This window comes from Podarcis bocagei (genome assembly GCF_964188305.1).
Source record: "Podarcis bocagei genome assembly, chromosome: 2".
Taxonomy (NCBI): Eukaryota; Metazoa; Chordata; class Lepidosauria; order Squamata; family Lacertidae; genus Podarcis; species Podarcis bocagei.
In genome coordinates this window covers 82,643,102-82,670,331 of record NC_138126.1, presented here as the reverse complement: position 1 = coordinate 82,670,331, position 27,230 = coordinate 82,643,102, and the positions used below count along the sequence as shown (strand labels likewise).

At 41.1% G+C, this 27,230-nt stretch overlaps 1 protein-coding gene across 5 annotated transcripts in view; it reads right to left on the bottom strand.

Annotated features, from left to right (window-relative positions):
* HTR4 (5-hydroxytryptamine receptor 4) overlaps nucleotides 1-27,230 on the bottom strand; it is a 178,752-nt gene that overhangs the window by 32,729 nt on the left and 118,793 nt on the right. For all 5 annotated transcript variants that reach the window (XM_081178633.1, XM_081178629.1, XM_081178630.1 and 2 more), the window contains one exon: nucleotides 24,259-24,827. In XM_081178633.1, coding sequence (XP_081034759.1) covers nucleotides 24,259-24,827 — 569 coding nt within the window. The remainder of the gene's footprint in view (nucleotides 1-24,258; nucleotides 24,828-27,230) is intronic.

Genomic DNA, 27,230 nt, shown 5'->3' with positions numbered 1-27,230 from the left:
TGATGAGCACCCTTTGGGTTCGGTCAGTCAGCCAGTTACAAATCTACTGAGTGGTAGCATAGTCAAGACCGCATTTTACCAGCTTCTTTATAAGAATATCATGGGGCACCTTGTCGAATGCCTTGCTGAAATCAAGGTAGGCTACATCCACTGTGTTCCCTTCATCTACCAGGCTTGTAATTCTGTCAAAAAATGAGATCAGGTTAGTCTGACATGACTTATTTTTCAGAAATCCATGCTGACTATTGGTGATCACAGCATTCCTTTCTAGGTGCTCACAGACTGCTTAATGATCTGTTCCAGAATCTTCCCTGGTATTGATGTCAGACTGACTGGGCGATAATTATTTGGGTCCTCTCTTTTCCCCTTTTTGAAAATAGGGACAACATTTGCCCTCCTCCAGTCTGCCGGGACTTCGCCTGTTCTCCAGGAATTCTCAAAGATGACTGCCAGTGGTTCTGAGATCGCCTCTGCCAGTTCTTTTAATACTCTTGGATGCAGTTCATCTGGCCCTGGAGACTTGAATACATCTAAACTAGCCAAGTATTCTTGTACTATCTCCTTAGTTATTCTGGGCTGTGTTTCCTCTGCTGAATCATTTGCTCCAAATTCTTCAGGTCAGGCATTGTTTTCTTTATCGGAGAAGACTGAGGCAAAGAAGGCATTGAGGAGTTCAGCCCTTTCTGTGTCCCCTGTTTGCATTTCACCATCTTCTCCTCTGAGTGACCCCACTGTTTCTTTGTTCTTCCTTTTGCTACGGACATACCCATAAAAGCCTTTTTTGTTGCTTTTAACCTCTCTAGCAAGCCTGAGTTCATTCTGTGCTTTAGCTTTTCTGACTTTGTGTCTACACGTGCTGGCCATTTGTTTGAATTCCTCTTTGGTGGTTTCCCCCCTTTTCCATTTTTTGTACACATCCTTTTTTAATCTTAACTCAGTTAAAAGTTCTTTAGATAGCCACCCTGGCTTCTTTAGGCACCTTCCATGTTTCCGTCTCATTGGTATTGCCTGACGTTGTGCTTTTACTATCTCCCTCTTAACAAACTCCCAGCCATCATGAACTCCCTTTCCTTTTAGTATTACTGTCCATGGGATCTCACCCAGCACTTCCCTAACTCACAAGGTTCTCAAGTTTAATCACGGTGGCACCTGATAATGCTGGGAAGAGCAGCTATCATATACTTGACCTGACGTCCTCATTCAAGAGTGACTGCAATGGAAAATCCAAGGGTATTTGAAAAGTCAAACATTACCTATCATGCTATGATAATGGTTCAATATTTCCAACCCCAACGGATTTTCCAGGTGGCATGACATCTGATGTAACTACTACACAAATAATACTTTCCTTTATCTAATTAAGCGGCTTGAACATAAGGTGAGGTTGGTTGGTGCATCTCTTCATTACACAGGAGAACAGTAGGAACAGAGGGAAAGTCTGAACAGGTTTCTAACATTCAACATGAACAAATATTGATCTTGCATGTTAGACAGAAAGGTTATCCCTTTAATGTCCGAAGCCAACCAAATTGGACAAGCAGTAGAAAGAAGCTCTGAGCACCTAAGATCAAGGTCCCCACTTTGGCTGAAACACTGTATGAAGCTCTTCGCCTAACAGTGATCAATCTGTCTTTCTCCAATTCTCATTCTCCAGATTCTCATGGTGCTAAACTAACATTGTACAATTTTGTGCTAAGACCTCTGAGATACTAAGACATGAATGCCATGAATAATGAAAAGCAAATATAACTGTTACTCAAATGAAAGGCCATGTGGGGGAAAGCAAGGATAGATTTTATACCAAGCAGTGGCTATGCTGGTGGCTAAAAAGCATTCAGATGCAATCAGATTAGAAATCCTGAAAACACAGATAAAGTTTTAATTTATCAGCAAAGACTTCTTGCTAATTAAAAAATTCGATTCAAGGTAGCAGACATTGAATAAGGGTTATTACCATTATTGCCAGTCCAGGAGAATGCAAATGTGATGCCTGATAAGGAGGCAGTGTTTCTGCTGATGGAAGTGCTTCATGCTTCATCTCATACCATCATAGCTATTCTTACACTTCAGTGATTGGATGGAGAACATTCTGTTACGTTCTTAAAGAAAATTCATGAACACTAAGACTATAAAAAGCTATCAGTCATGATAGCTACATAATACATCCAGAATCAGAGCCAGGTACACCAGTGAGAGAGATGGCTTTTGCTCCTATGACCTGCTTGTGGGATTTCCAGAGTTATCCGGTTGGCCACAGTGAGATGATGATGGACTAGATAGGCCTTTGGCCTGAGACAGCAGGGCTTCCTTAGGAAAGGAAAAAGAAGATGACAGAAGAATCACAACCCACCCTGAAGGATTTTGTGAACTGGGAAAGCAAAATAGAGATGACTAGTAACTGCCAAATATGGATGCAGGCAAGCCACTGGGAGCAAGCATAGCTGCCTGCATCTCATCTGTGAGAGAAGCATTAATAGAACACCTGGGAAATTGTTGCCAATGGGCTTCAGCGACCCATAAGGACATTATATTCCTATTATATGCCAATGCTCCCAAACTGCACAATGCAAAAATTAATTCATTATGCAAGCTGGTTGGGCAAAGCATATTGAAATAGGAAACAGTCATGCATATGAAACAGCACAGATATTTAATTTGCTGAAACAATATTTAATTTAAGTTACTTAGCATGCATACTCAAGTCAGAAATACAATGTCACAGGACTGACAATTACACTGAAACCAAATTGTGGACATCCGGTGCAACCTTAAGCAGCAAGGTCATTGTTTTTCATTATCCTTCAAAACAATGACTCTGTTTTGGAAGGCCTAAAAAGATATGCCATGGCTGTGATACATTGTGAGAGAAGGAAGACATAGATCCACCTTTACTCCTCACACTAGCCCTCGCTGTGGCATACCCAGAGTCCTGTTACTGTAGGTAGGGTGGCAACTGGGAAACACTAGACTGCGAAGTGCTCCAGTTGGAGAACAGCCTTTACCAAAGGTGTCATGGGCTTTGAAGACACTCGAACTCAGGACGCAAGGGAGAAGCGTGCTAAGAGGAAGGCACACTTGGCAAATCCACACCATGATCAACTCCTGCCTGGAAACCAACGTCCCCACTGTGGAAGGACGTGTGGGTCCAGAATTGGCCTCCACAGTCACTTATGGACTCATTGTTAAAACCGTGCCTATGGAAGACAATCTTACTCGGCTACTAGTGATCGCCAAAGAAGAAGGTAGGGTGGCACAGGGGAAATATGACTAGGATCTCTCCATACATGGTGGTAGTGGTTCAGGGCAGAGCTTGCAGCTGTGCCTTGGCAATCCAATTTATACTTGCTATTTTCCCAACTAAAACAACAGTGGTGTCTGTCAAAATTGTAGAGGCAGGTTATTAATTGAGTTGCACACTTTTGTTCTTCTCTCAATATATTGCTAATAAGCAACCCATGACAAATATGAAAACAAAATATTAAGCACCAAACATTAAATTGTCAAGCTATAGTGGGGTGAGGGTCTTGAATTGTTGGCATCTGAATTTCAGCACTTCAGCCTCCAGCTGGAGAGCCACAAGAACAGCCTTATTCTAAAGATATGCATCTTTTCTGTTTCCAAGCAAACTCTGTCACCAGTTTGGTTACCTCTATATAAAAGAGCCCGCAATAGACCTGGGAGAAATTGTCATGCCAAAGGCAGTTCCTAAAATGCAGATTGGCTCACAGTCTTTGATACTGACTTGACTCTTAAGTTCAGCTCATACCTGAACTACTGCTTGCTAAATCTACCAAGGGCAGATCCATAGCACACATTTAAAGTTACATGACTTCTCCCAAAGAATCATGGCAGCTGTAGTTTCCTCATAACAGAGCTGTAATACCCAGCACTCTTAGCAAACTAAGTTCCAGGATTCTTTGCGGGAAGTTGTGTGTGTGAATAATTATGTTACAGATCTGTGCTAAGCCTTGGCTTCTGGTTTGTTATGGTTTGCCCTACAGACCATTCCAGCATTCTCTTTCTTAGGCTTCCAGGCTATAATTGGCTCAGACACCGACAGCTCTTTCATGCTGCTTATATCCCAGCGTGGCAATAACAATTTAAAATAAAGTTGAATGCATCAGCATGCCAGTGGATTCCAGGCTCAAGGTGTCCTGGATGTAAATATATTCATCTCCAGAGTCAACACCACACACAAGGATGGCTTTATCTCAAATCTTATAAGAAAAGGTTTCAGCATTCAATGTTATCTCTCTCTTCCAGTGTAGACTCCTATTAGAATACATTTTACTTACTGTTGGTATTTTGAAGCTCTAACTCCCATTTGCTACCCATCCTTCTACATTCTCCCATTGTAGTAGATAAACATCTTGATTTTATTCAGTACAACTACAAGAGGTTCTCTCCTTTGCAGGATTTATAACTCTTGCTACTGAAACTTTCAAAGCTGGGTAACTGCAGCCCTCTTCAGAATACTGTACAACACTGAACGTTAGCGCCCTGCAGCCATAGGTTGGGATGCTCACAGGAGCCTGATTATCCACACTGTCAGAGCATCCAAATGCAAACTTCCGGGGGCGGCGCGAAACTGTAATGGCGGTCCTCTTCGAGCTCTGAAGAGGGGCTCCGCGGAAAAGGGTCGTTCGCTGCGGCATAGCGACGACCCATCAAGATAAACCACGGGTAGAGTGAGCCCGTGGCCGTGGGACTCGGCGGGCACCAGAAGCTGCTCCGAAAACACAGAAGGGACCCCGTAAGGAGACCCGGAGTGAAGGAGGGGTAGCGGTGCTGTGAGTTCATCGCTCTTTCCGCGGAAGCGAAGCCGCGCGGCTGTTACAGATGAGCGCTGATCCTTCTTCCTAAAATCAACGCTAAACTGCAAGCAACATACCCGTGAGTAAAGGGGTTTAAAATTTGGCAAAAGAAATTCGGTAAATTTGGCTGAAAGCGGGAGACGAGAAAAGGGAAGTCCGTCTTCCGACATTGCTGACAAGATCAAAGCAAAGCTTTTAAAAACGGAAGCGCTTGAAACGGGACTGTGGGAAGCTTAAACTTTTTCGTGCTATAAGATCTGCTTATTTTATTGAGCTGAAGGTGGAAATGGACATTGACTAAAAGAAGTAGTAAATGGTGACTTTCCTCCTATCTTTTTTCTCCTTTGGGCTGTATTTTTAAAGAGCCAGATTGTCGGGCTGCCAGAGAGAGAGACTGTGTCAAACTGCGGAAACAGTTGCAAAACTTTGCTGGAACGTAACTGTTATATTTGAGCAGAAAAGACTGAATGGGATACTGTTACAAGCACCTTTCGTGAAACTTTGTTGATCTATAAAAGGCGCTTTGGGAAATTTTGAGTTTATGAAGGGACTTTTGGACTAATGAATTTACTGTCTTGAAACAATTTGGAACTTTAATGGCGGATTACTTCCTTCTTTGTCTTTGAAACCTGGTGGTACTCCCCCTACAGGGCTTTCGGATTATAAAATCCTGGGAACTGACTTTTGTTTTGAATTCCATCTCACTGGTTGTTTACTCCTGAATTTGTCTTTCCCATGGAACAATAGACAATTTGACCTTGAACATTGACAGATGTGTAATGAGTGGTGCAGGGAGAACAAGAGCATCTAAAGCAAAGGAAACTAAAGAGGCTAAGGAAAGAGAAAAGGAAAGAAGACCAGCACAATTTGTACAAACAACATTGACCCAAGGACGCCGTTCGTCGGTTCCAGCTGTACTGGTGACCCAAAGAGAACAAGGGGAAATAACTGAGAAGTCCACTGAGGAAGATATGGCAGCAGGTGGGTCAGATACACTATTAAAACAAATATTGGAGCAATTATCAAGTCTAAACCAGAAGGTGGACGACCAGTCTGTGAAGATAGATAAAGCAACTTCCTCGATTCAAAAATTGACTGACCAAGTTTCCCAGCACACGCAAGCCATAGAGAAATTGCAAGGAGCAACAGCGGAAAATCGGGAATTAGCTGGAGAAGCAATCCAGAAAGTGGGAGTTCTACAAAAAGAGGTTGAAGAAATAAAAGGAGAAGTCAGGCCCCTGCACAAACAGGTGGGTGAACAACAAGTCTATCTGTCAATGGTGGAACTGAAAAACCGCGAGAGCAACATCAAATTGAGAGGTATTCCGGAACTCGAGCAAGGAGACTTGATTGGATACTTAACACAGGAATTCTCGAAGTTCTGGGGTTTAAAGGAAGATACAGATTTCAGGATTGTCTCGGCATATAGACTGGGAAGACTGGTAAGGAAAGACAGATCCAGAGACTGTTTGATAATTTTAAGAACAAAGGAAGAGAGAGACAAGATCCTAGGCCTTCATTTCAAAAAAGCAATTGAAATACAAGACAAAAGGGTGGAAATTTACAGAGATATCCCGAGGCAGCTGCTGGACCTTAGAGCCACCTATACAGAATTAGCAAAATTGCTGAGACACAACGCAATTCCCTATAGGTGGGAGTTTCCACAGGGATTATCCTTCACCTACAAAGAAAGGAAGGTTAAAATAAGAACACCTGAAGATAACCAAAAGTTCCTTCACGACCACGGAGAAGATCTCCAAAAAGGAGCGGATTGGCTTCCAGTTTTACCAGCACCAATACCGCCCGGAAGTGGGCCAACGCCTACACCCTCGGGATCTGAGCAAAAGGAAGACACCCCATCTTAAGAACATTTTAAATAGAACAGGATGTCTCTGCAGCTACTTAGTTGGAACATAAATGGCGGGAATTCTCCGGAAAAAAGGAGAAGGATATTTCATATCCTAAAAAAAGAACAATTGGATGTAATATGTCTGCAAGAAACACATGTGACTAGGCTCCACAGGAAAGTATTAATCAATAAAAGACTTGGCCAAGAATTTATCTCATCAGACAAAGTTAAAAAAAGAGGTGTTGTAATTTATGCAAAGGAGAACCTGTCGCCAAAATTTTTATTCAAAGATGATCATGGAAGAATTCTCGCAATTGAAATCCAAACACAAGGGGGAAAGATTTTGATACTAGGAGTTTACGCGCCAAATGATGGAAAATCAGAATTCTACAAGAAGCTGCATGAGACAATGATGGACTATTTGGACTATGCTAATATTATTGTGATGGGAGATATGAATGGGGTGGTGTCTACAAATATGGACAAATCCCAAAATCAAAACTTAACAACAGACGGCAGACTCCCCAAAACTTTCTTTGAAATGACAGACAATATGGATTTGATTGACATTTGGAGGACAAGGAACCCCTTGGGTAAAGAAGGAACCTTCTTTTCTGAGGCCCACTTGTCATGGACACGAATCGACCAAATTTGGATATCTAGAGGGCTGGCTCCGAAAACGAGAAAAGTGGAAATCTGCCCAAAAACCTGCTCCGACCATAATGCCTTAAAAATGGAACTGAGACTTTTCCCAACTGGATCCTTCAGATGGAGAATGAATGACACCTTGTTAAGAGATCAAGAGATTGTGAAGAAGGCCCAAAAAACACTAAAGGACTACTTTGAAATAAATTTGAACACTACGGTGGAGAAAAGAACAATCTGGGATGCAAGTAAAGCTGTAATGAGAGGGTTTCTGATTCAACAGAATTCGATAAAAAGAAAATATTGGAATGGAAAAAAAGAAAAAATTTTAGAGAAAATAAGTGAAGGAGAGAAAAAGCTGAGAATCAAACCGAAGTCAAAAGAGGTGCTAAGAGAGATCAAATTCCATCAAGCACAATATTCGAAACTGATCAATCAAGAGATTGAGTGGAAAATCAAACAAATGAAGCAGAGATCGTTTGAATCAGCAAATAAATGTGGAAAGTTGCTGGCTTGGCAGCTGAAAAAAAGACAAAAGTTAAATACGGTTACAAATTTGGAGATTCAAGGAAAAATAGTTCAGAAACCAGAAGAAATAAGAAAGTGCTTCCACAGATATTTCAAAGAGCTCTACGCACAGGGGCCTCAGAAAGAATCGGAAATGGACCAATTTCTGGAAACAAATGGACTACCTAAAATAAGTCAAGATAAAAGATCAATTCTTAACAGCAAAATAACTCAACTGGAAATTGAAGGTGCCATCCAAAACATGCAGCTGGGCAAATCTCCAGGCCCGGACGGACTCACCTCCAAATATTATAAAACTTTGAAGGATTTCTTGATACAACCGTTGTTGGAGGTTTGTAACCAGATCATGGAGGGGAGGAAGGCACCGGAAACGTGGAAAGAAGCATTTATCACATTGATTCCCAAGTCAGAAAGGGAAAAGACTCAGCTTAAGAACTACCGTCCCATCTCACTCCTGAATGTGGATTACAAAATTTTTGCAGACATTTTAGCAAGTAGACTTAAAAATGTATTAAATGAAGTAATTCACAAGGACCAAGCAGGCTTTCTCCCTGGTAGACACATGTCGGACAATACCAGGAACATTATTGATATATTGGAGCTGTTGCGAATTAGAAACACAAGGGCTGCTTTAATCTTTATTGATGCGGAGAAAGCATTTGACAACATTTCTTGGATGTTTATGAAGAAGAACTTGAAAGGGATGGGAGTGGGACGGGGGTTTGAAAATGGATTAGAAGCAATTTATTCAGAACAAAAAGCTAAACTGATAGTGAACAATGTGGTATCGGAGGAACTTCAAATTGAAAAAGGGACACGACAGGGGTGCCCTCTATCCCCTCTGCTATTTATTTCTGTTCTGGAGGTATTGCTGAATATGATTAGGGAGGACCAGTTGGTGCAAGGTATAGTGGTCGGAGCGAAACAATACAAACTGAAAGCTTTCGCAGATGACTTAGTCTTGACATTACAGGAGCCAGAATCTAGCACAAAAAGAGTTTTGGAACTTATCCTGGAGTTTGGTCGGGTGGCGGGATTTAAGTTAAACAAACAAAAAACTAAGGTTTTGGTTAAAAATCTGACACCTACAGAGATAGAGGGGTATCAGAAAGAGACAGAGTTAAGTGTGGTTAAAAAAGTGAAATACCTGGGAGTATCCTTGTCCACTAAAAATTTAAATCTTTTCAAAGATAACTATGAAAAATGTTGGTTGGAAATTAAAAAAGACTTGGATATATGGTCAAGATTGAAACTTACCTTGTCAGGCCGAATCGCAGCTATAAAGATGTGTGTTTTGCCAAAAATGTTATTCTTATTTCAAACCCTTCAGGTCGTGGACAGAATGGAATGCTTTGGAAAATGGCAGAAGGATATTTCTAAGTTTGTCTGGCAGGGCAAAAAGCCCCGAATAAAATTTAAAATACTAACTGACTCAAAAGATAGAGGGGGGTTTGCCCTGCCGGATTTAAGGTTGTATTACGAAGCTGCAGCCTTCTGCTGGTTGAAGGATTGGTTTCTGTTGGAAAACACCGATGTCCTAGATCTGGAAGGGTTTGATAATGTGTATGGTTGGCACGCATATTTGTGGTACGACAAGGCGAAGATTCATAAATTGTTTAAAAACCATATTGTCAGAAAATCAATTTTTGCCGTCTGGATGAAGTACAAGGACCTATTAGAAAGTAAGACCCCGAGGTGGTTATCACCTGTGGAAGCCAAGATTTCTAAAAAAAGGCCCAATATGGAGGCCTACTGGCCAAAATATTGGGAATTGATTGAAAGAGTTGGAGATAATTGGAAGCTCCAAAGCCAGGACAAACTAAAAGGTAAGGTGCGAGATTGGTTGCATTATGCTCAAATTCAAGAGGTATTCAAAATAGATAAAAAAGTGGGTTTCCAGTTGGAGAAATCGAAACTGGAGACGGAGTTACTAGAACCAAAGACTAAGGTACTTTCGAGGATGTATGACTTGCTGCTTAAATGGAACACACAGGATGAGACAGTTAAATCTGCTATGATAAAATGGGCACAGGATGTAGGACACAACATTATGTCTGAGGACTGGGAAAGGTTATGGAACACCGGTATGAAATTCACGGCATGTAGTGCCTTGAAAGAGAACATTATGAAAATGGTATACCGGTGGTACATGACCCCAGTCAAGTTGGCTAAAATATATCATCTTTCTGATAATAAGTGTTGGAAATGTAAGGAGGCAGAAGGGACATTCTTTCACCTCTGGTGGACCTGCCCGAAAGTAAAGGCCTTTTGGGAAATGATACATAATGAGCTGAAAAAGGTATTTAGATATACCTTTTCTAAGAAACCAGAGGCCTTTCTCCTGGGCATGGTGGACCGGAAGGTGCCAAAGAAGGACAGAACCTTGTTTATGTATGCAACCACAGCAGCTAGGATTCTCATCGCTAAGTTCTGGAAAACACCAGATTTACCCACACTGGAGGACTGGCAGACGCAGTTGATGGACTACATGGAGTTGGCAGAAATGACTGGCAGAATCCGAGATCTGAGTGAAGAAACAATGGAGGAGGACTGGAAAAAATTTAAGGACTATTTGCAAAAACATTATAAGTTGTTTGAATGTTAAGATAGCGCACGATTAAGAAACGTTATGCTTCTGCAATTTATTTTAAGCAAATGATAAAGTAAGCATTGATGGAAAAAAAACGAGACATATTTGAAACAAAATATTATGTTTATTAAGAGTGTTAAAACTAAATTACAAATTTTTGAAATTGGTAACATAATATATTTAAAGGTATAATAAGATGGGAAACAAGATAACAAATTGCTGAACTGGCTAGAACAATGAATGCAATGCTGAGAGGATGTGAGGAGGTCCAAAAGTGAACTGTTGAAGGACGTTAAGGAAAGTTTCTTAATATTTCTTCTTTTTTATTTTTCTTCATATATATATATATAAAAAATGTTTCTTGCATGTTGCCATGTAAACAAATTTGTTAACCTATGAAAAGAAACGCAATAAAAAATCTTTATAAAAAAAAAAAAAAGAGCATCCAAATGCATAGGAACTGTCAGATACAGATGGGTCTATTTTGTAAATGGTGCACATTGAGGATATTACTCCAGGCACGAAAAAAGAATGTAGACTGCTAAATGCAACAGAAAGAAGCTTTGTTAAGAAGTGTGGATTCATTCATCATGCCAGAGCATATTATGATTGCAGCTACAACACGTACTAATACACAGCTAGAATACATCTGGTTGGCCACTGTGAGAACAGGATGCTGGGCCACTGGCCTATGTGGAAATCTTAAGATATTGTCAGGTCCTACTTCCTGCTGGTCACTTGTTCTTCCTGCAATATTCACATGGAAGCAGGGTCGGCATCAGCACCTGCCACAAGGCTCCCCAGAACCTATTCCTGTCCTGTCAGTTAAGAGCTACCATGTCAAAATCCCTGCAGTATCTCAGAGCGCCCAACACAGTGCTGCTCCAGTGCATTTCAAAACATTTGATTTTTTTTCAAAATTCATTTTGCAATTGGATGGGCCCATAAAGGGCATCGTCAAACCTGGAGTCAGCCCTGTACACAAGAGCCATTTCATGATTGCGCCTCTAAGGAAATCATTCCAAAACATTCCCCACATACTCAAAAGTTACATGGACAAAGCTAACAGAGAGGTTGGTGAGTATATCACACCTGCTCAGCAAATGCAATTACCACAGTAGCTTCATATAAGAAGATTTAGTAAGGATCATTAATATGTTAATAGACATTCCAAATACTGGAAGGATCAAAGGCGTTAAGATTAAAACAAATCTCAAGGTGATAAACCCTACACATAATACTTCATTGTTAAACCATTTCTTAAAAACAACTTTAACACAATTATCACAAGGACAGCAAGATGCCACAGCCATGGATAATGGGGCAGGGGATACCACAATTAAATTCGCTGAACTTCCAGACAGAGTCAAAGTACTTGTACTCTTGTGATTATTTTTTGCCTCAGTAATTGCAACAGTCTTTTATACTCAACAAATAATTAAAGAGAAACTGGATGTATTTTGGACATTGAAGGTATTCAGCTTTAGTGCAATTAAACAACTCAGTCAATTTTTCCTGCTTTGATTCTGCACCTAGACACTGATTCCTGCAGACGCTACTGGCCTTCGCCCTGTAATGGCAGGACTTAAAACAGCAGCACATACCATTTGGGTTAATGATCTGTCATCAATGCAATGCAGCTTGATGGTGCTTATATAATGAGAATTCAGGCTTCATGTCTCCTATCGATCCAGCAGCCACAATAGCATGCTTGACTGTTGTATCTGTAACATTCATGCTGGATTAGATATCCAAGATGCCTGATCTTTAAATGTAAAGCAGAAGGGTTTGGAAGACTAACACAATGCTTGACAGTGAGAGCATTTCTGAAAATACTAAGAAAGAGGGCCAGATATTAAAAACAACAGCAAACACGAAAGGGAAAAGAGACAGAGATCATTGCTAAGGCAGTCAGACAGGTTCTCCACTAGCCTTTTATGTCCTGCTGTGTGCTTTCTCATCTGCCTCTCTTTACATTTCCCCCCTCCTAGTGGTTGGTGGGGGGGGGGACCACTCAGGGTTCACTTCCCTGACAAGGACACCTGCTGCTTGAGAAACCTCAGGATGGTGGGTAGGAGCAATGATGATAAAATTACCTCTACAGCAAGCAGTTCACATATATTTCAGCAAGAGAGGGGTGACATATTAGATGTTTATACCTTTAGAGCTGCCTGGACTTTAAGCTTTACAGCTTTTGGAAATGCACAAACACTCTTTGTAGGAGTGTTGACAACACTCTTAAGGCGTCTCTGTATTCTAGCTGTTAATCTGTCAAAGGCAAAGCAATAGTGAAGTATTGTAAATGGATTGCCGCACCGAAACAAATAAATGGTCAGTACAAGCTCAATGAGTAATGTTTTTCTCTCAATAGCCCATTCCAAAGATATTCTGGACTAGGTCTTAAATACCAGAAATGGTATAGCTGTTTCTCAACTCCAGACAGCAGTTGAGGGCTCACACCACTGAACATTCTTCCAGACAAGCGCATAGCTGACCACCTTGCAAGGACAGGAGTTCTAGCCCGATATTTCCAGCACACTTTATACATGCATGGGTGTTTATTTTTAATGGAAGAAAATCCAATCATGTGAGCCCTAACCAGGAGTCTGGAGTGGCCGCAAACCCAAACCATGTTTCCTTCATCATAAACGACAGGTTGCTATCTCTCCCCCCTCATGTACCAATGTACATATCTTACAAATGAGGACACTTTATGCATCCAGGCATGGTTCCACAAAAGCTTAGTATATCGCAGTATTTCGAGTTTCTAATTTTTGTAAAAATCATCAATCAATTTTGCATTTTTTTTTAAAAAAAGTCCTTAAAAATTTCACCAGGATTTAGTACACATTTCCTCCAATATATACATTTTTGCAGTTTTCACAATACAGTGGTACCTTGGGTTACATACGCTTCAGGTTACAGCAGCTTCAGGTTACAGACTCCGCTAACCCAGAAATAGTACCTCAGGTTAAGAACTTTGCTTCAGGATGAGAACAGAAATCGTGCAGCGGCGGTGCGGCAGCAGCAGCAGCAGCAGGAGGCCCCATTAGCTAAAGTGGTGCTTCAGGTTAAGTACAGTTTCAGGTTAAGAACGGACCTCCAGAACGAATTAAGTTCTTAACCTGAGGTACCACTGTAGTATGCATTTCTGTATGTTATTTTCACTAACATATGCATTTACATACATACATTATTAACCTGAAGCACCACTTTAGCTAATGGGGCCTCCTGCAGCTGCCGCACCGCCGCAGCACGATTTCTGTTCGCATCCTGAAGCAAAGTTCTTAACCCGAGGTACTATTTCTGGGTTAGCAGAGTCTGTAACCTGAAGCATATGTAACCCGAGGTACCGCTGTACTTTCCCCTAATATACACATGTTTTGGTTGGGGAATTGCATCATAAAATTTGGAATGTGAATTTCAAAAAGATAACTTCGTTTTGGTTCAGAAATGGAGGATTTCTCCTGGCCCTAGGTATCTTCTACGACTGGCTGGAGTTGCAGACAGCTGTGAAGCCAAGACACAAAATACAGCAAGATACCCAGTATCCTGGAGATGCCAACCAATACTGGCAAAACACCTTGTCAAAGCAAAAGCAAAAGTGCAAGACAGCTTATTAAAGAAATTCCAGCTTTCTTTTCGTTTCTTATGATGTCTGTTTAATTATCTTTGAAGTTCAGTTCTGGGATTTTAAAATGCATTTTCAAAGTAGAAGTTAATGAAGGTTAAATTCTAAGTAAGTGGGCCTTTATACCGATTCATTTTGAAATTAAGATGGATAATTAAGAAAGCAGGTAGCTTGTGGTGCTGCGGAAAGTGAATTCTTCCTTCCCTTTATCATAACAGCATTTGCTGAGAGATATCTGTACAATGTTTCCATTAATCTGTAGATACTACCCACACTGCTTTTAGCCTCTTTCATCACCTGCCTCCACCTCAGCCTCTCTTTTGAAGTTCTTGCTTTTTCAGCAAAAGGGCCATGAAATTACTTTCAGTTCCCACAGTGGAAAGTTGACATGGAAGCTGAATTTTGGTTGAAGCATAGGCATTTCTTCTGCCTTGAATGGGACAATCAGTACTCAGCATGCAAGTTTGTCTGCCCATGGCAGCATTTGCCCTGACGAAAATAGTTTGTTGCATGCTGCTAACCAAATGTTGGGTTCAGATTGCCATGCATCTCTCCCCAGGGGAAAGATTATTCCTCCCCAGGGGAAAGATTATTCCTTCATGTGTATTTCCTGTGTTCAGTGTGCTGCCATTGTATATATAGGAGTATATATAGGAGCTGCCATTGATCTAGGAGTCTTGGTTGACCACAAACTTGACATGAGCCAACAGTGTGACGCGGCAGCTAAAAAAGCCAATGCAATTCTGGGCTGCATCAATAGGAGTATAGCATCTAGATCAAGGGAAGTAATAGTGCCACTGTATTCTGCTCTGGTCAGACCACACCTGGAGTACTGTGTCCAGTTCTGGGCACCACAATTCAAGAAGGACACTGACAAACTGGAACGTGTCCAGAGGAGGGCAACCAAAATGGTCAAAGGCCTGGAAACGATGCCTTATGAGGAACGGCTAAGGGAGCTGGGCATGTTTAGCCTGGAGAAGAGGAGGTTAAGGGGTGATATGATAGCCATGTTCAAATATATAAAAGGATGTCACATAGAGGAGGGAGAAAGGTTGTTTTCTGCTGCTCCAGAGAAGCGGACACGGAGCAATGGATCCAAACTACAAGAAAGAAGATTCCACCTAAACATTAGGAAGAACTTCCTGACAGTAAGAGCTGTTCGACAGTGGAATTTGCTGCCAAGGAGTGTGGTGGAGTCTCCTACTTTGGAGGTCTTTAAGCAGAGGCTTGACAACCATATGTCAGGAGTGCTCTGATGGTGTTTCCTGCTTGGCAGGGGGTTGGACTCGATGGCCCTTGTGGTCTCTTCCAACTCTATGATTCTATGATTCTATGATTCTATATGTTTGCTATGCACTGGAGTTTTAGTTTAAATCCTCACACAACATATCTGTGGCACAAAATTAATGTTTTATGTCTAGCTCCTTCTCCTGTTAAGGTACAAATTGGGGTCAAACTGTGAGCACCCCCCCCAGCAATTAATTCTAGTTATCTGTAGCTGAACAAAAGAGGGTTTCTTTCAATGCCAGTTTTACCCTTTCCCCCTTTCTTATTCTGCAGTAAATTTAAGACACTGACTTCACTGAAGACCAGGAACCACTTCTGTCAACAGTGAAAGAACATGTTTTCCACAGTCCTAGGCTGAGAACTCAGAAATTTGAAAACACCAAAGGCTTTCCTCCAACCTCTTGTACTATTTATAAACCAAATGACTATTATATGTAAGGCAGAGTCATTGCGGACCCATTTGCAGTGACCCCTCCCCCAGGAAGCAAGGCCTAACCTATGAAGGTGAACAAACTGGACATGACTTGCTGCTCCAGCGGGACAGGCTTGCCTTGGACTCTATTGAGTGGGAAAGGACCTCCTGATTATCAAGAGTGATGTGTGTTAAGTTCCTTATCAATGGCACCTGGGCAGGTTATTTGGAGTCAACATCCACCATACTCCTGGTGGTACACCTGAGACCCCCACTGTCTCCACCATAGCCTACTATCCGAGGACCCTAGCTGGTTCCACATCTGGCTGAGTTGGCTTAACTGACATCATATGTATTTTACATATATTTTAATGAACTGAATATAACATGGGGACGTGCAGAGTGTGTATACGTGCTTAGCTTTTTTATTAGTTGCTATGTGGGAGGAGGGGCGTGGCCTAATGCCAAGGCTGGATGGTGAGGGCCAGTTGGCTGCATGATGCTCCCTCACTCACCCACTGACCGTGGCATTGCCGGCCAAGTGAAGAGGCCTCCTGTGCCCAGCTTTGGGAAGAAGGCAGCAGGGCTCCGAGATCCTGTCAGCAGTGCTCCTCCTTCCCTAAGCTGGGCAAATACTTCCCGAGCTTGCGGGGGAAGGTGTGATGCTCTAACAGGGTCCAAGAGCCCCCCTTCCTCGCAAAAAAGGTGGTGGTACCGTTGGGAACTTCCAGGAAAAAACGCACTGACTAAAGGATGTGATTTAAAGCCCACGATTTTCATAATGTGGTACTGTTTGGGTGATGATACTAATTAAGAATTAAAAATATGAGTTATGTATGTGCTTTGATATGTAAACAAACAAACCTTTATTAACTGGTCCACCAAATGGTCTACAAAAAAAAGAAGTTTGAGAGCTACCAGCCTAGAGTTTGTTTTTTTACTTAGGTGGAGAGCAAAATCCAACAGGACTAATATAGCTACAGGCTACTCAGGATTCTTTTAAGAACAACATTCTGTTAAATGTAATGAAGTCTTCCCCATCAAAGTATCAATTTAAAAGCTCTTCAGAGAGAGGGAGAGTAATAAAAAGCATACACAAAAAAGCAAAGCATAGTGATATTTGCAGGCAAGAATATGAAGAAGAGTTGAGAAAAAAGGTTCTAACGTAAATGTAGCAAATGAATGCAAATGCCACTGCTTTGACAAATATATGAATGCTACATCTAAGCAAAATACATAAATTTAATTAAGAACTTGAAACTTCTAATGTTTTCAATCCTCTAAAGAAACTCTTCTATGTCCAAACTGAGGAAATTAGGCAAGCTGTTTTCTATTGTACAGAGATGTTCACCATTGGGATATACGAAAGGAAACATACCCATAACCTCTGATTCCTCGCAAAGATGGAAGCCAGTTGCATCATTTTCCTCTGTCACTCCTAAACTGTATGCATTATAGTTTGATGAAAACTGAAGCTTGTAACTTAAGGCCTTGGAAGCTAGAGATAACTCCTTTCTCTATGCTGGGCTGCATGTATGTAGACCACCACACCCACTCTGGCAACACTAATACTGTAAGTCACTACAGCCCTGTGGAAAGCAGGATTCAGATGTTATGCTTTTTTGTCTTGTTTTTTACATATTGTCTTGTTTTTTACATATCCAGCTTTTCTATTTCCATAGACACCTGCAACTGGAACAATCCCAAAGCACCGTATTTTTTGCTCTATAAGACACACCAGACCATAAGATGCACCTGTTTTTTGGAGGAGGAAAACAAGAAAAAATATATATTCTGAATCCCAGAAGCCAGAACAGCAAGAGGGATCGCTGCACAGTGAAAGCAGTGATCTCTCTTGCTGTTCTGGCTTCTGGGATAGCTGCGCAGCCTGTATTCGCTCCATAAGACGCACACACATTTTCCCTTACTTTTTAGGAGGGAAAAAGTGAGTCTTATAGAGCAAAAAATACAGTAGTTAAGAACAAATAGATCACAAAAAGTAGCAGCTAAATTACAGATCGCTCCAGTCATAAGTGAAAGCAAAATGAAAATGTATTAATATCAGGCCTGAATGTTGGTGCCTCACAAACCCAACTGGGGAGGAAATTCCAGAAATGTGGAACCATCACTGAAAATTATCTGTGGTCTCCAACCACCACGGAGAATAGCATCTAAAGGAGAGCTTCCAAACACACATTTTAGAGGCCAAGGCAAGTTCATATGGGAGGTGGTGGTGGTGATTTGCTTAGTATATCACTGCACAGAATCTGTGTACCTGTTTACATGGTGTGATGTTTCAACTAGCCTTCACTTATATTTCTGAGATACCACAACATTGTGCACTAAATAGCTCCGCATGAGAGGAGGAACTTCCCCCATTAAAAATGCCTCATTAAAAATGTTGGCATTGGCTTTTTGGCATAAACAGTGTAGCATTGTTACAGAAACTGTTTTCGGCTGTTTTATCTGCTATATAATTAATTGCTTCTTACTCCCAGATTTGTTTGTGAAGGAGAACAACAGAAAAGCTTACACAACAACAAATGCAGGTCCCAAGTCCATTGTACCCAGTCTCTTTACTCAGAAAGGAAATAGGTGTATGTCCCATGGTTATCCACTGGGCTCTGTCCAGGTTTAGTTTGTTCACCTCGACAATCCACCCTTTCCATCCATCAGCTGCCCTTTCTAGCTATGTAAACCAAGAACACACTTCCACTAACACTGGCATTCTGGGAGACACATAAGTTAAGCAAGATGCAGGTGCCGAACAACAGAGTAACATCATTTGAGAAATATATCTACCTTCCTTAATAGCTACAAACACATTGAAAGTTTGTGATAAATGACTAGTGTGGCAGCTTTGAGGGTCAGCAAATTGGAAATCCAAGGGAATGGAAAATGAAAGAGCTGCCTTTGAAATACTGTCCAGTACTAGAAAAGACAATTTAGGGTGAGTGCAAGGTATCCTTAGCTGAACTGATATGCTCCCTTCCTCCTGTACAGTGCTCAATTATTTTTTGATGGTTAGGAAAAAAATTTCCTGAAAATATAATGAATGATTTTATTCTGTCTCTGGAGACTTTCTTCTCCAGGGCTCAGCTTAATGTGGTGGGTGTGGGGAGAAATGTAAAAACTGGAGAGAAGATTAAAGGAAAGCCATATGAAGAGAACAAGGTATTTCTGGTGAACTGTAGTCCTTGAAAGAAACTAGTCAATTACACCGGAGAGCAACAGGAGGACATATTTTAGAGCTGATTGCCCCATGTCATCAAATGACATCAGTAATAGATGTATAAAATCACAACAAAAAAATTATAAGGATATCAATATACATCTCAGCCTCACGTTTTTGCTTTGTCTGATTTGATGGTGAAAACTGTATTGGTGAGAATTTACAAAGTGAAAACAAGAAATGCTTGTCTGTTTTTTCTCTTAATTACCCCAATATTTTTGTGCAGGTAAACCCTGCTTTGTCGTGGATGTTTAAACCTTGGCATTGCCTTCAAATAAGGAAATATGGAGGAAAACAGGATTTTAGCAGAATTACCCAAAGTGAGAGACAGGCAGCAGAAAAGAATATTGGTCTGAAATCTGTTTCATTGTAGGATGCTATCATAAAACGTATTTTGAAGGCCAAGCTACTTTCTGCCATTTACGTAGGAGGCAAAGCTAATACAAAGGAACCTAAAATCATAGCAGTCAAGAAAATTATGGCTCTGACTCACATAGAGCTTTTTAAAGGTCACTTTAAAAACAGTGGGGCACCAGATTGACACCAAGTGGTCTTGTTTTTTCACACACCCCTAACAGCAACGCTTGTCTATTCCCCTAGTTTGTTTTGTGATGCTGCTTTACATTGCTACATTTAATGCTTTGCTTCAGGCAGAGTCTTGCACTGAGTGGGTTAAGGTACCCTGCAATAAAACTTAGCAAGGGCTTTCTTAGCTCTGATCACATTAAATCAGCCAGCAGGAGAGAGAAAAGAAAGCACATCTTCATATAAACACAAGATTTAAAAAATTCCGTGTCTTAGTAAATGGCTATGGTTACTACTTTCTATTGCTTCTCTGGGTTGGCATGTTTGCTATCAGTCAATCCCTGAGTCCAATCCCTGTAGCATCTTTTTCATCTGTGGAGACCCTGGACTTAGCATCACCTGCCAGGGGCCATAAGAGACTGACACTCTTGCCCTCAACACACACAAACCCAGCATATTCCCGATAATATTCTAACGTAGTGCAGATTTGAAAGTTGTTTTGTGTGCCAATTGCATGTGGAATAAAGTAACTAGCATTGAAACATTGAAAAGGTGGCTTTTAAGAGAGATTCAATGGGTAGGTCTTAACAACTGTAAGACATGTTGGCTTGATTAAACCTCCAGGTTCAGAGGCAATAAGCCTCTCAGCACCAGCTGGAGAAATTTGCCAACATTCGCAAATAATCAGGCACTATTGGACTGTGAGGAACCTGTGACCCTCCATGTATTGTTGGACTACAACTCCCATTAGTCCCACCCCTCATGGACTAATGGTCAAGTACAATGAGAGCTGTAATCCAATAACACCTGAAGTTTTCTAGGTTCCCCATACCTGGCCTAATGAACCTTAAGACAAGGTGTTCCATGCATTAATCCACTTTCACACTACAGAAAAGGTCCAGTTACATATGGAATTCCATTGTCCTTCCAGTTTGTAGGAAAAAATTCACTGGCATTATGTGCTCTACTCACAAGGAAGGAGCAGCAAAGATCTCCCTGTCTCATCGGATTGTAGGAATCTTGCTTTTGACAATTTTGCACAGCTAGAAGAAGTTACTCTTAACTACTGGCAGTTTCTCTTTTGTGGGTTTAGGGGTGAGTGGATGCTTGCAATTCTCCAGACTGGATTTGAATCTAAGCAGAAGAATTCAGGAGCTTGCATTCCTCCCTTTGAATCAAGATTTTATGACTTCTGAGACTGAAGCTATAAAGACATTTGCCAGCACCTGTAGAGTCATTTGCCGTGTAAGTATACATATACTAGACAGCATTATAATTCTTATATTTAACTGTTTCAGCTTGGTTTCTTGTTGTTGTTCCTAGAGAAAGAAATCCTGCAAAATTTGGTAAAAGTCTTTATCAAAAGCTTTCTTGTTGTTCAGATAAAAGACATGGTGTGTTTAAATTGATGCATCTTGACTTGAGTGCGATGAAAACTCGTGTTTCATTACACTCATTGCTTCACAAACCTGCTGCTTAGAGCTGGAAGGAACTGAAACCTAAACCTATCATTAGTAATTGTAAAATACAGGAATCAATCTAAACCAAGATGGATACTTAAATTCTGTACAGTATGGAATGCATTCAATCATGCCCTTCAGCATAGTGCTGCTTATGATTTAAGTGTCCAAATATTTATATATAATAAATTCGTAATGGCTGCACAGATTTCCCAGTTTGCACAGATGTAACATTCTTCTCACTGTAAATCCTCTTCTGTAGCTGTGGATGAAATTTGTTTTGAAAACAGCAGATATCAAAGAATAAATTACTCTTACTGAAATAAATCTGTATTTCACGGTCGGAGGCATTGATGCTTCCGAATACCAGTTGCTGGAAACTGCAGCAGGGGAGAGTGCTTCTGTGCTTGGATCCCGCTTGCGGGTTCCCCCACAGCTATCTGACTGGCCACTGTGAGAACAAGACATTGGCCTGGACAGGTCCTTGGTCTGATCCAACAAACTCATCTTATATAGCTGATTGGTGGCCGAGTTATTTCGTCAGAGTATGACACAAAAAGGCATAGGCGGTCGCTGACTACATCTGACCCCTGGATAAAAAAAATTGGTTTTGCTTCTTTGGAAAGTCTTTCATGAGCACTGAGAGCACAAAAGTGTCTCCAAACAATACCCTGTTGTTTTTTTTTGACACAGACATCAGCATAGCTGGAGAGACCTTTACATTTTTGCCAATCCCTTAATGGTGTCTCTCCCCCACTTGTGACTCATCAGCATGACTTCCAGGTGGCCACAAGCACTGGAAGTCATAACACATGCAATTTTAAACTTCAACACACAGTTTGGACACATTATGATGAGCCCTTGAGGAAAAGGGGATCCATGCTTTTGCTCCAAGACTTGCTTCTTGTCTTATTCCAGTGACACCTTTTTAAAAATAAAAAATAAAAATGTATTCTGCAATTTAACTCCCCGCCCCCACAGTTTTAGGTAAGCAGAGTGGACCACAGATCACCATTAGCCCAGTCTCTATTATCAATCCCCAAGTAAAATTTACAACCACATAGGGACCTAACAAACACCTTCTTCATCAGTTCAGGAAGCTGAGAAAACCAAAACATAATTGCTCTCTGATGAAGCAGTGTGCACAGCAGGCATTCCTGAGCAGCGAGGTTCGATCGTTAAAGGCTCTCCAGCTGGGAGGAGGATGGATGGAAGCCTGCATGATGAAGCAAGCTTTTCTGCTGTTCAGTGGAGTTTAATCTTAGTGCCTCAGCATTTCCCAATTTTATATAAACAGGCCGAAGAAACACAATCTCCTCTGTTCCCTTGAAAGTTTTATGCCTCAGCCATCATAGCAACTAATGCTAAGTAAAAAGTTTAAGGTCATGAGCTCAAATATTTGCAAGAAGGTTGACAATCTGTAGGTAACCCTACAAACAAGGGATAATCCTTTTGTTATCTCAGCAACAGTAAGAAATCCCCATGCCAGTGATCACTGAGATCAGGTGTCCCAATGCTTCCCCCCCCCATGGAAGCTGCCCCAGCCATTCCGTTGGCTAGGGCCCACTCCCAGGGAAGCCCAGTCCCTCTCCCCTTAAAAACAAATTAACTAATTTAGAAAAGGCTAGACTTAGAGCACTGAATCATGCAACTGAGTCATTTTTCTTTGATTTTCACTTGAACTGATTTTCTATTTGGATGTTTCAGGATCCTATATCCTGGACATAATACTGGTGCCTTCTAACATATATTTTATACATGGTAAAAACTCTTTGGTTCTTCTGAGCATCTGATTGATGTGTTCTTTACTGTTTCTTCTGGGAAACTGTACTGAATTTTTAGGTGATGTGTTGCTTCTTATGGTCACTGAGCCATGTTTAACAATGGATGTAGAAAAGGTGGGCTATACATGTGACGGTAGCCATTGGGTCTCAAACTCTCAATGAGTTAGGGACTTTCCTTGCATGCATAGACAGGCTCTGGTGGATTAAGTGGATGAGAGCAATAATGGGTCTAACAGTTCAAGGTGGTTTCTGCATGGCTGTAGAGGGAAGTGAGGGGCAGGTGGGGCTCATCAACCTGGGAAGGTAGCCCATCTAGAAGAAGGAAAACTCTGACCCCAAACCTCCACTGCCTTGCAGAATATATTTGAGAGAATCAAAGGCTAAGGAATAAACCCTACAGAAATCCAGAGTGGAATTTGTAAGATGGCTGGATGGCATCTTGTATGCCTCCTTCCAGCAACTCCTGCTGCCAAACATATTGTTCTGCTTTCCTTTGGACCTGCATTTACATTGCCCAGGCTTGTGCCCTGGAGAGGCCACTTCGGAGTTTCTAACACAGCAAAAAAAAAAAAAAACAACAAAAAACAAAAACCATGGGAGGCAGCAGTTATTACCAGTCCCTGCAACCACAGCAGGTGCTGTGATTCTCCAGCAATATGACTTCACCCCTGATGGTGCACTCCATTGTCTCTCAAGATAGACAGATACCAACAACAAATAAATAATAACTAGTAAAACTTTCAGCATTGTTCAATACCTGTTCAACTTGATGTGAGCTTTAAACAAAAGGCTTGTTAATAATAGACCACGTCTTACTCATTGCCTCCACAAAAACATTGTTATGCATCCTATAGTAACACTTCAGTCAGAAAAATTACTGACTTGGTGCTTACAAAGTAAATGATTCAAACTGATATCTGTAAAATAATTTCTTAGAATCAAAACATTTGGATTGATTCCTTTGGAATCCCAGTGTGACATACATATTAGCCCATGCTGAGACTAGACAGTGGCACTGCACCATGTCTCTGATAGGTGCCAAAGGAATTTGCAAGGAATTTAATTTTGGCAGGACAATCAACTTTAGTATTAATAAAGTGCACATTAGTCAAGTACATCCAGGTGAACCATGTTACTAGATGAGATATCTCTGGTATCTGTGGATACATTCCTTTCCCTTGACACTTTCTCTTTTCACAATACTCCTCTGCACTCATATGTTCTGCCTTTCCTCTTGTGCTCCACCATGAAGCTCCAATTATAGATCCCCTTCGCAGGATACCTCTTTCATACCTGTTACCATACTGAGAACACCGAGGAAGATTTGAGTGAGGGAAGGTCCATGGCTAACCCACTGAAATGTGCACACGCCAGCTCTTCTAAATCAGGCCATAGCCCTGGCTACTTCAATACAAAAAAATCCATCCCCGCTCCCCGCATAGTGGATGAAAACAGAATTATCCTTGCTTTTTTCTCAACCCAGTTTTGAACAACCACTCACCTTAGCACATGTGTAGATCCATTTATAGTAGTAGTGGAACAAGGGACTGTTTGTCCTAAGATGGAAGGCCTTCGGTATCGTTCATCACCGCAACACAGGATGATGAGGAAGGCACGTCTGAAAGACTTGTTCAAGAACGCATAAAGGAAGGGATTCAATCCTGAATTGATGTATCCCAGCCACAAAAAAGCAGTCCATATCTTTGCAGGCACTGCATAATCTATGAAAGGGTCTATTACATTTGTGATGAAGAATGGTGCCCAGCATAAGCAGAAACACCCCATGATTATACAGAGGGTCTTGGCTGCTTTAGTTTCAGTCTTCATACGGTGAGTGCTGTGCTGGTCAGGGTGGTGTGGCCTCCCATCTGTTGGGGCCCCTGCACGCTGAAGACTCTGTATCTGATGAGCATGCTCCCTGGCTGTAATGTATATCCGGTAGTAGGCTAGCACCATTAGCAGAAACGGAATGTAGAAGGCAACCACAGAGCAGGTGATAGCATAGGGCTTGTTGACCATAAATATGCAGTAAGTTGAGTTGGACATACTGTTGAATTGCTTTTTCTCTACCTGAGGGAGATGAACAAAAAAAGCAAAGAAAGACAAGGACATATTATAGCTTCTCTGGTCATTAATTGTCTTCTCTTTGCTTCATTTGCCCATGTGTGGAATGAAAAACAACACTGCTGAGAATCTGGAACTTTCCCTACCAACCCTTGTACCCATTTCTCATTTCCCAGTTATTCCATGTCTTTTGCGTAGCCGGCAGAACCCACACTTTGGAACTCCCTGCCTATTGACACTAGGCAGGCACCTTTAGCCGGTACTCTTTTCATTTTTGTTTAGGCAAGCCTATCCAGACATGTAAAATGTTGGTGTGTGTTTTAATAATTGATTTTAAATATTTTTGAATGTTTAAAGTACTTGTTTTAAACTTTTTTTACTGATCATTTTATTTCTTTATTATGTTTGTAAACCACTTCTATCAATCAAATGGTAAATAAATATTGGGAAATAAAATTAATAAATATAGTTATGAATTGACCTATTGGATATTTTTTTCTCCATTTCTATTATCTTCCTTGAATGTTTTATGTTTATCATACAGTGAAGAAAATGTTTATTCTCTGACATTTAAATATTAGGATGAGTCGCAATTCAAAATGTAATGGAACCTTTTTGGGGATGGATGATTACACAATGCCCAAATCTTCTTGTTATTGCTGAATCAATGCCCATACTGCAGATACTATATTGCACATGTGTGTATAGAAGCATAGTAGAGGAACGAAGGAATGTTAATTACTGATAGGCTGCTAAAGAAAATAATTCCATCAGTGGAATCTTACAGAAATGTGGCACCAGGCCTACTGCAATGGCTGTGACTGCTTGACTGCATAGAACATTCCTCTGCCTGCCCATCATTCCCTGCTAGTACTGATTGTGAAAGGCAGGGTGATGAAAAACCCCATCTCTTTCTTGACAGTTGTAGTAGTTCATGGTTGTAAATTAAATGGAGCATGAACTGAAAGCAGTTTTCAGAAAGTTATCAGTTCTGAGTCTCATGGAAAGAGTTGCCAACTGTCCCTCATACTAGGCTGACAGCAAGCTTACTAGATGGTAAGGAGGATCAATTTAAAGAACTGTTATTATGAAGGGTGGCATGTTGTCAACGTACAGAAGTAAAAACAGCATTCACTGGAAGGAAGTCAATGGAGGGGAGGGAATAGATAGAAGTAGAAAAGGTTCTTTCACAACATGTTAGCCAATGGGTTCTGAAGGTATCATGGATGTCACTGTGATCTGTCAATAACTCAGTATCCCTGTCAGACCACAGCAGATATTCAGACTGAGCGTGTAATCATTAATGTCTCATTCAAGGACATTCATGGAATTGTAGAGTTGGAAGGGACCCCAGGGATCATCTAGTTGGGGTCCCTTCCACTGTAGGGCCTAAATCATAGCATGCAAAGTGCTGATCTCACTACACATTTAAATATTTCCTTTACCTTCTTCCTAATGGTTCGTAATGTCCAACTTTATGTCCCACAGCCCAATAAAAATCTTCTAAATCCAGACATTATGTACTTCAGCAACATGACTAGTTCTCCCAGTTGCCTTTGTGGACCTGGCCCACTGGACTGAGAGGATCCAAGGTTATGAGAGGATTCCAGATTATGTTTCCAGATAAGGGAGATATATCTGCTAGGGTAGACTTAAATCTATCTTTTGACAATCAGGATAATACTAAACAAAATGTGGGTGTAAATAAAGATCTGGGTGGCTGCTTTTCTTATTAAAATGCGACTTTGAAAAGCAGAAAATTGGAAGATAAAAGGGAGGGGAAAGCGCTGACAAGCCTTTCTACTGCTTTTCTGAAGTAACTGTTGTGCAGATATGCTTCTTCCCTATGAATTCAAGACAGGTGTTTACCTTTGCAAGCACACACCTGGAATTCCACATAGCACTATATGTATGTAGAAGTGATTCAGAGGGAGCCACTATAGCAGCCTTTCCCAACCTGTGGGTCCCCAGATATTGTTGAACTACAACTCCCATCACCCCTAGCTAGCAAGGCCAGAGATCAGGGATGATGGGAGTTGTAGTCCAACAACATCTGGGGACCCACAGGTTGAGAACTGCTGCACTATAGAAAAGTGATGATCAGAAGAAGGTTTACACATTCCCTTCCTACAGCACTTAGCTGCTTCCAATTGCTTGTTCTCAAAACTACTTCTAACTAACAAACAAAAGTGGTCCATCAGGGTTTTGCTATACTAGATTCACGCAATATTTATTTCAGCCCTAAAAAGTTGTGAATGAAGTACAGATCATCAATCACTTTGTAATGACTCAGTGCAAGGGACTCAGGATGAACTGCAACTTTACAGGAACTTCAATTTCTAGGATTCCATGAGCAAGACTTCATTCTCTTTAAATTCACAGTAATGATATTTAATAGAATCACAGGAT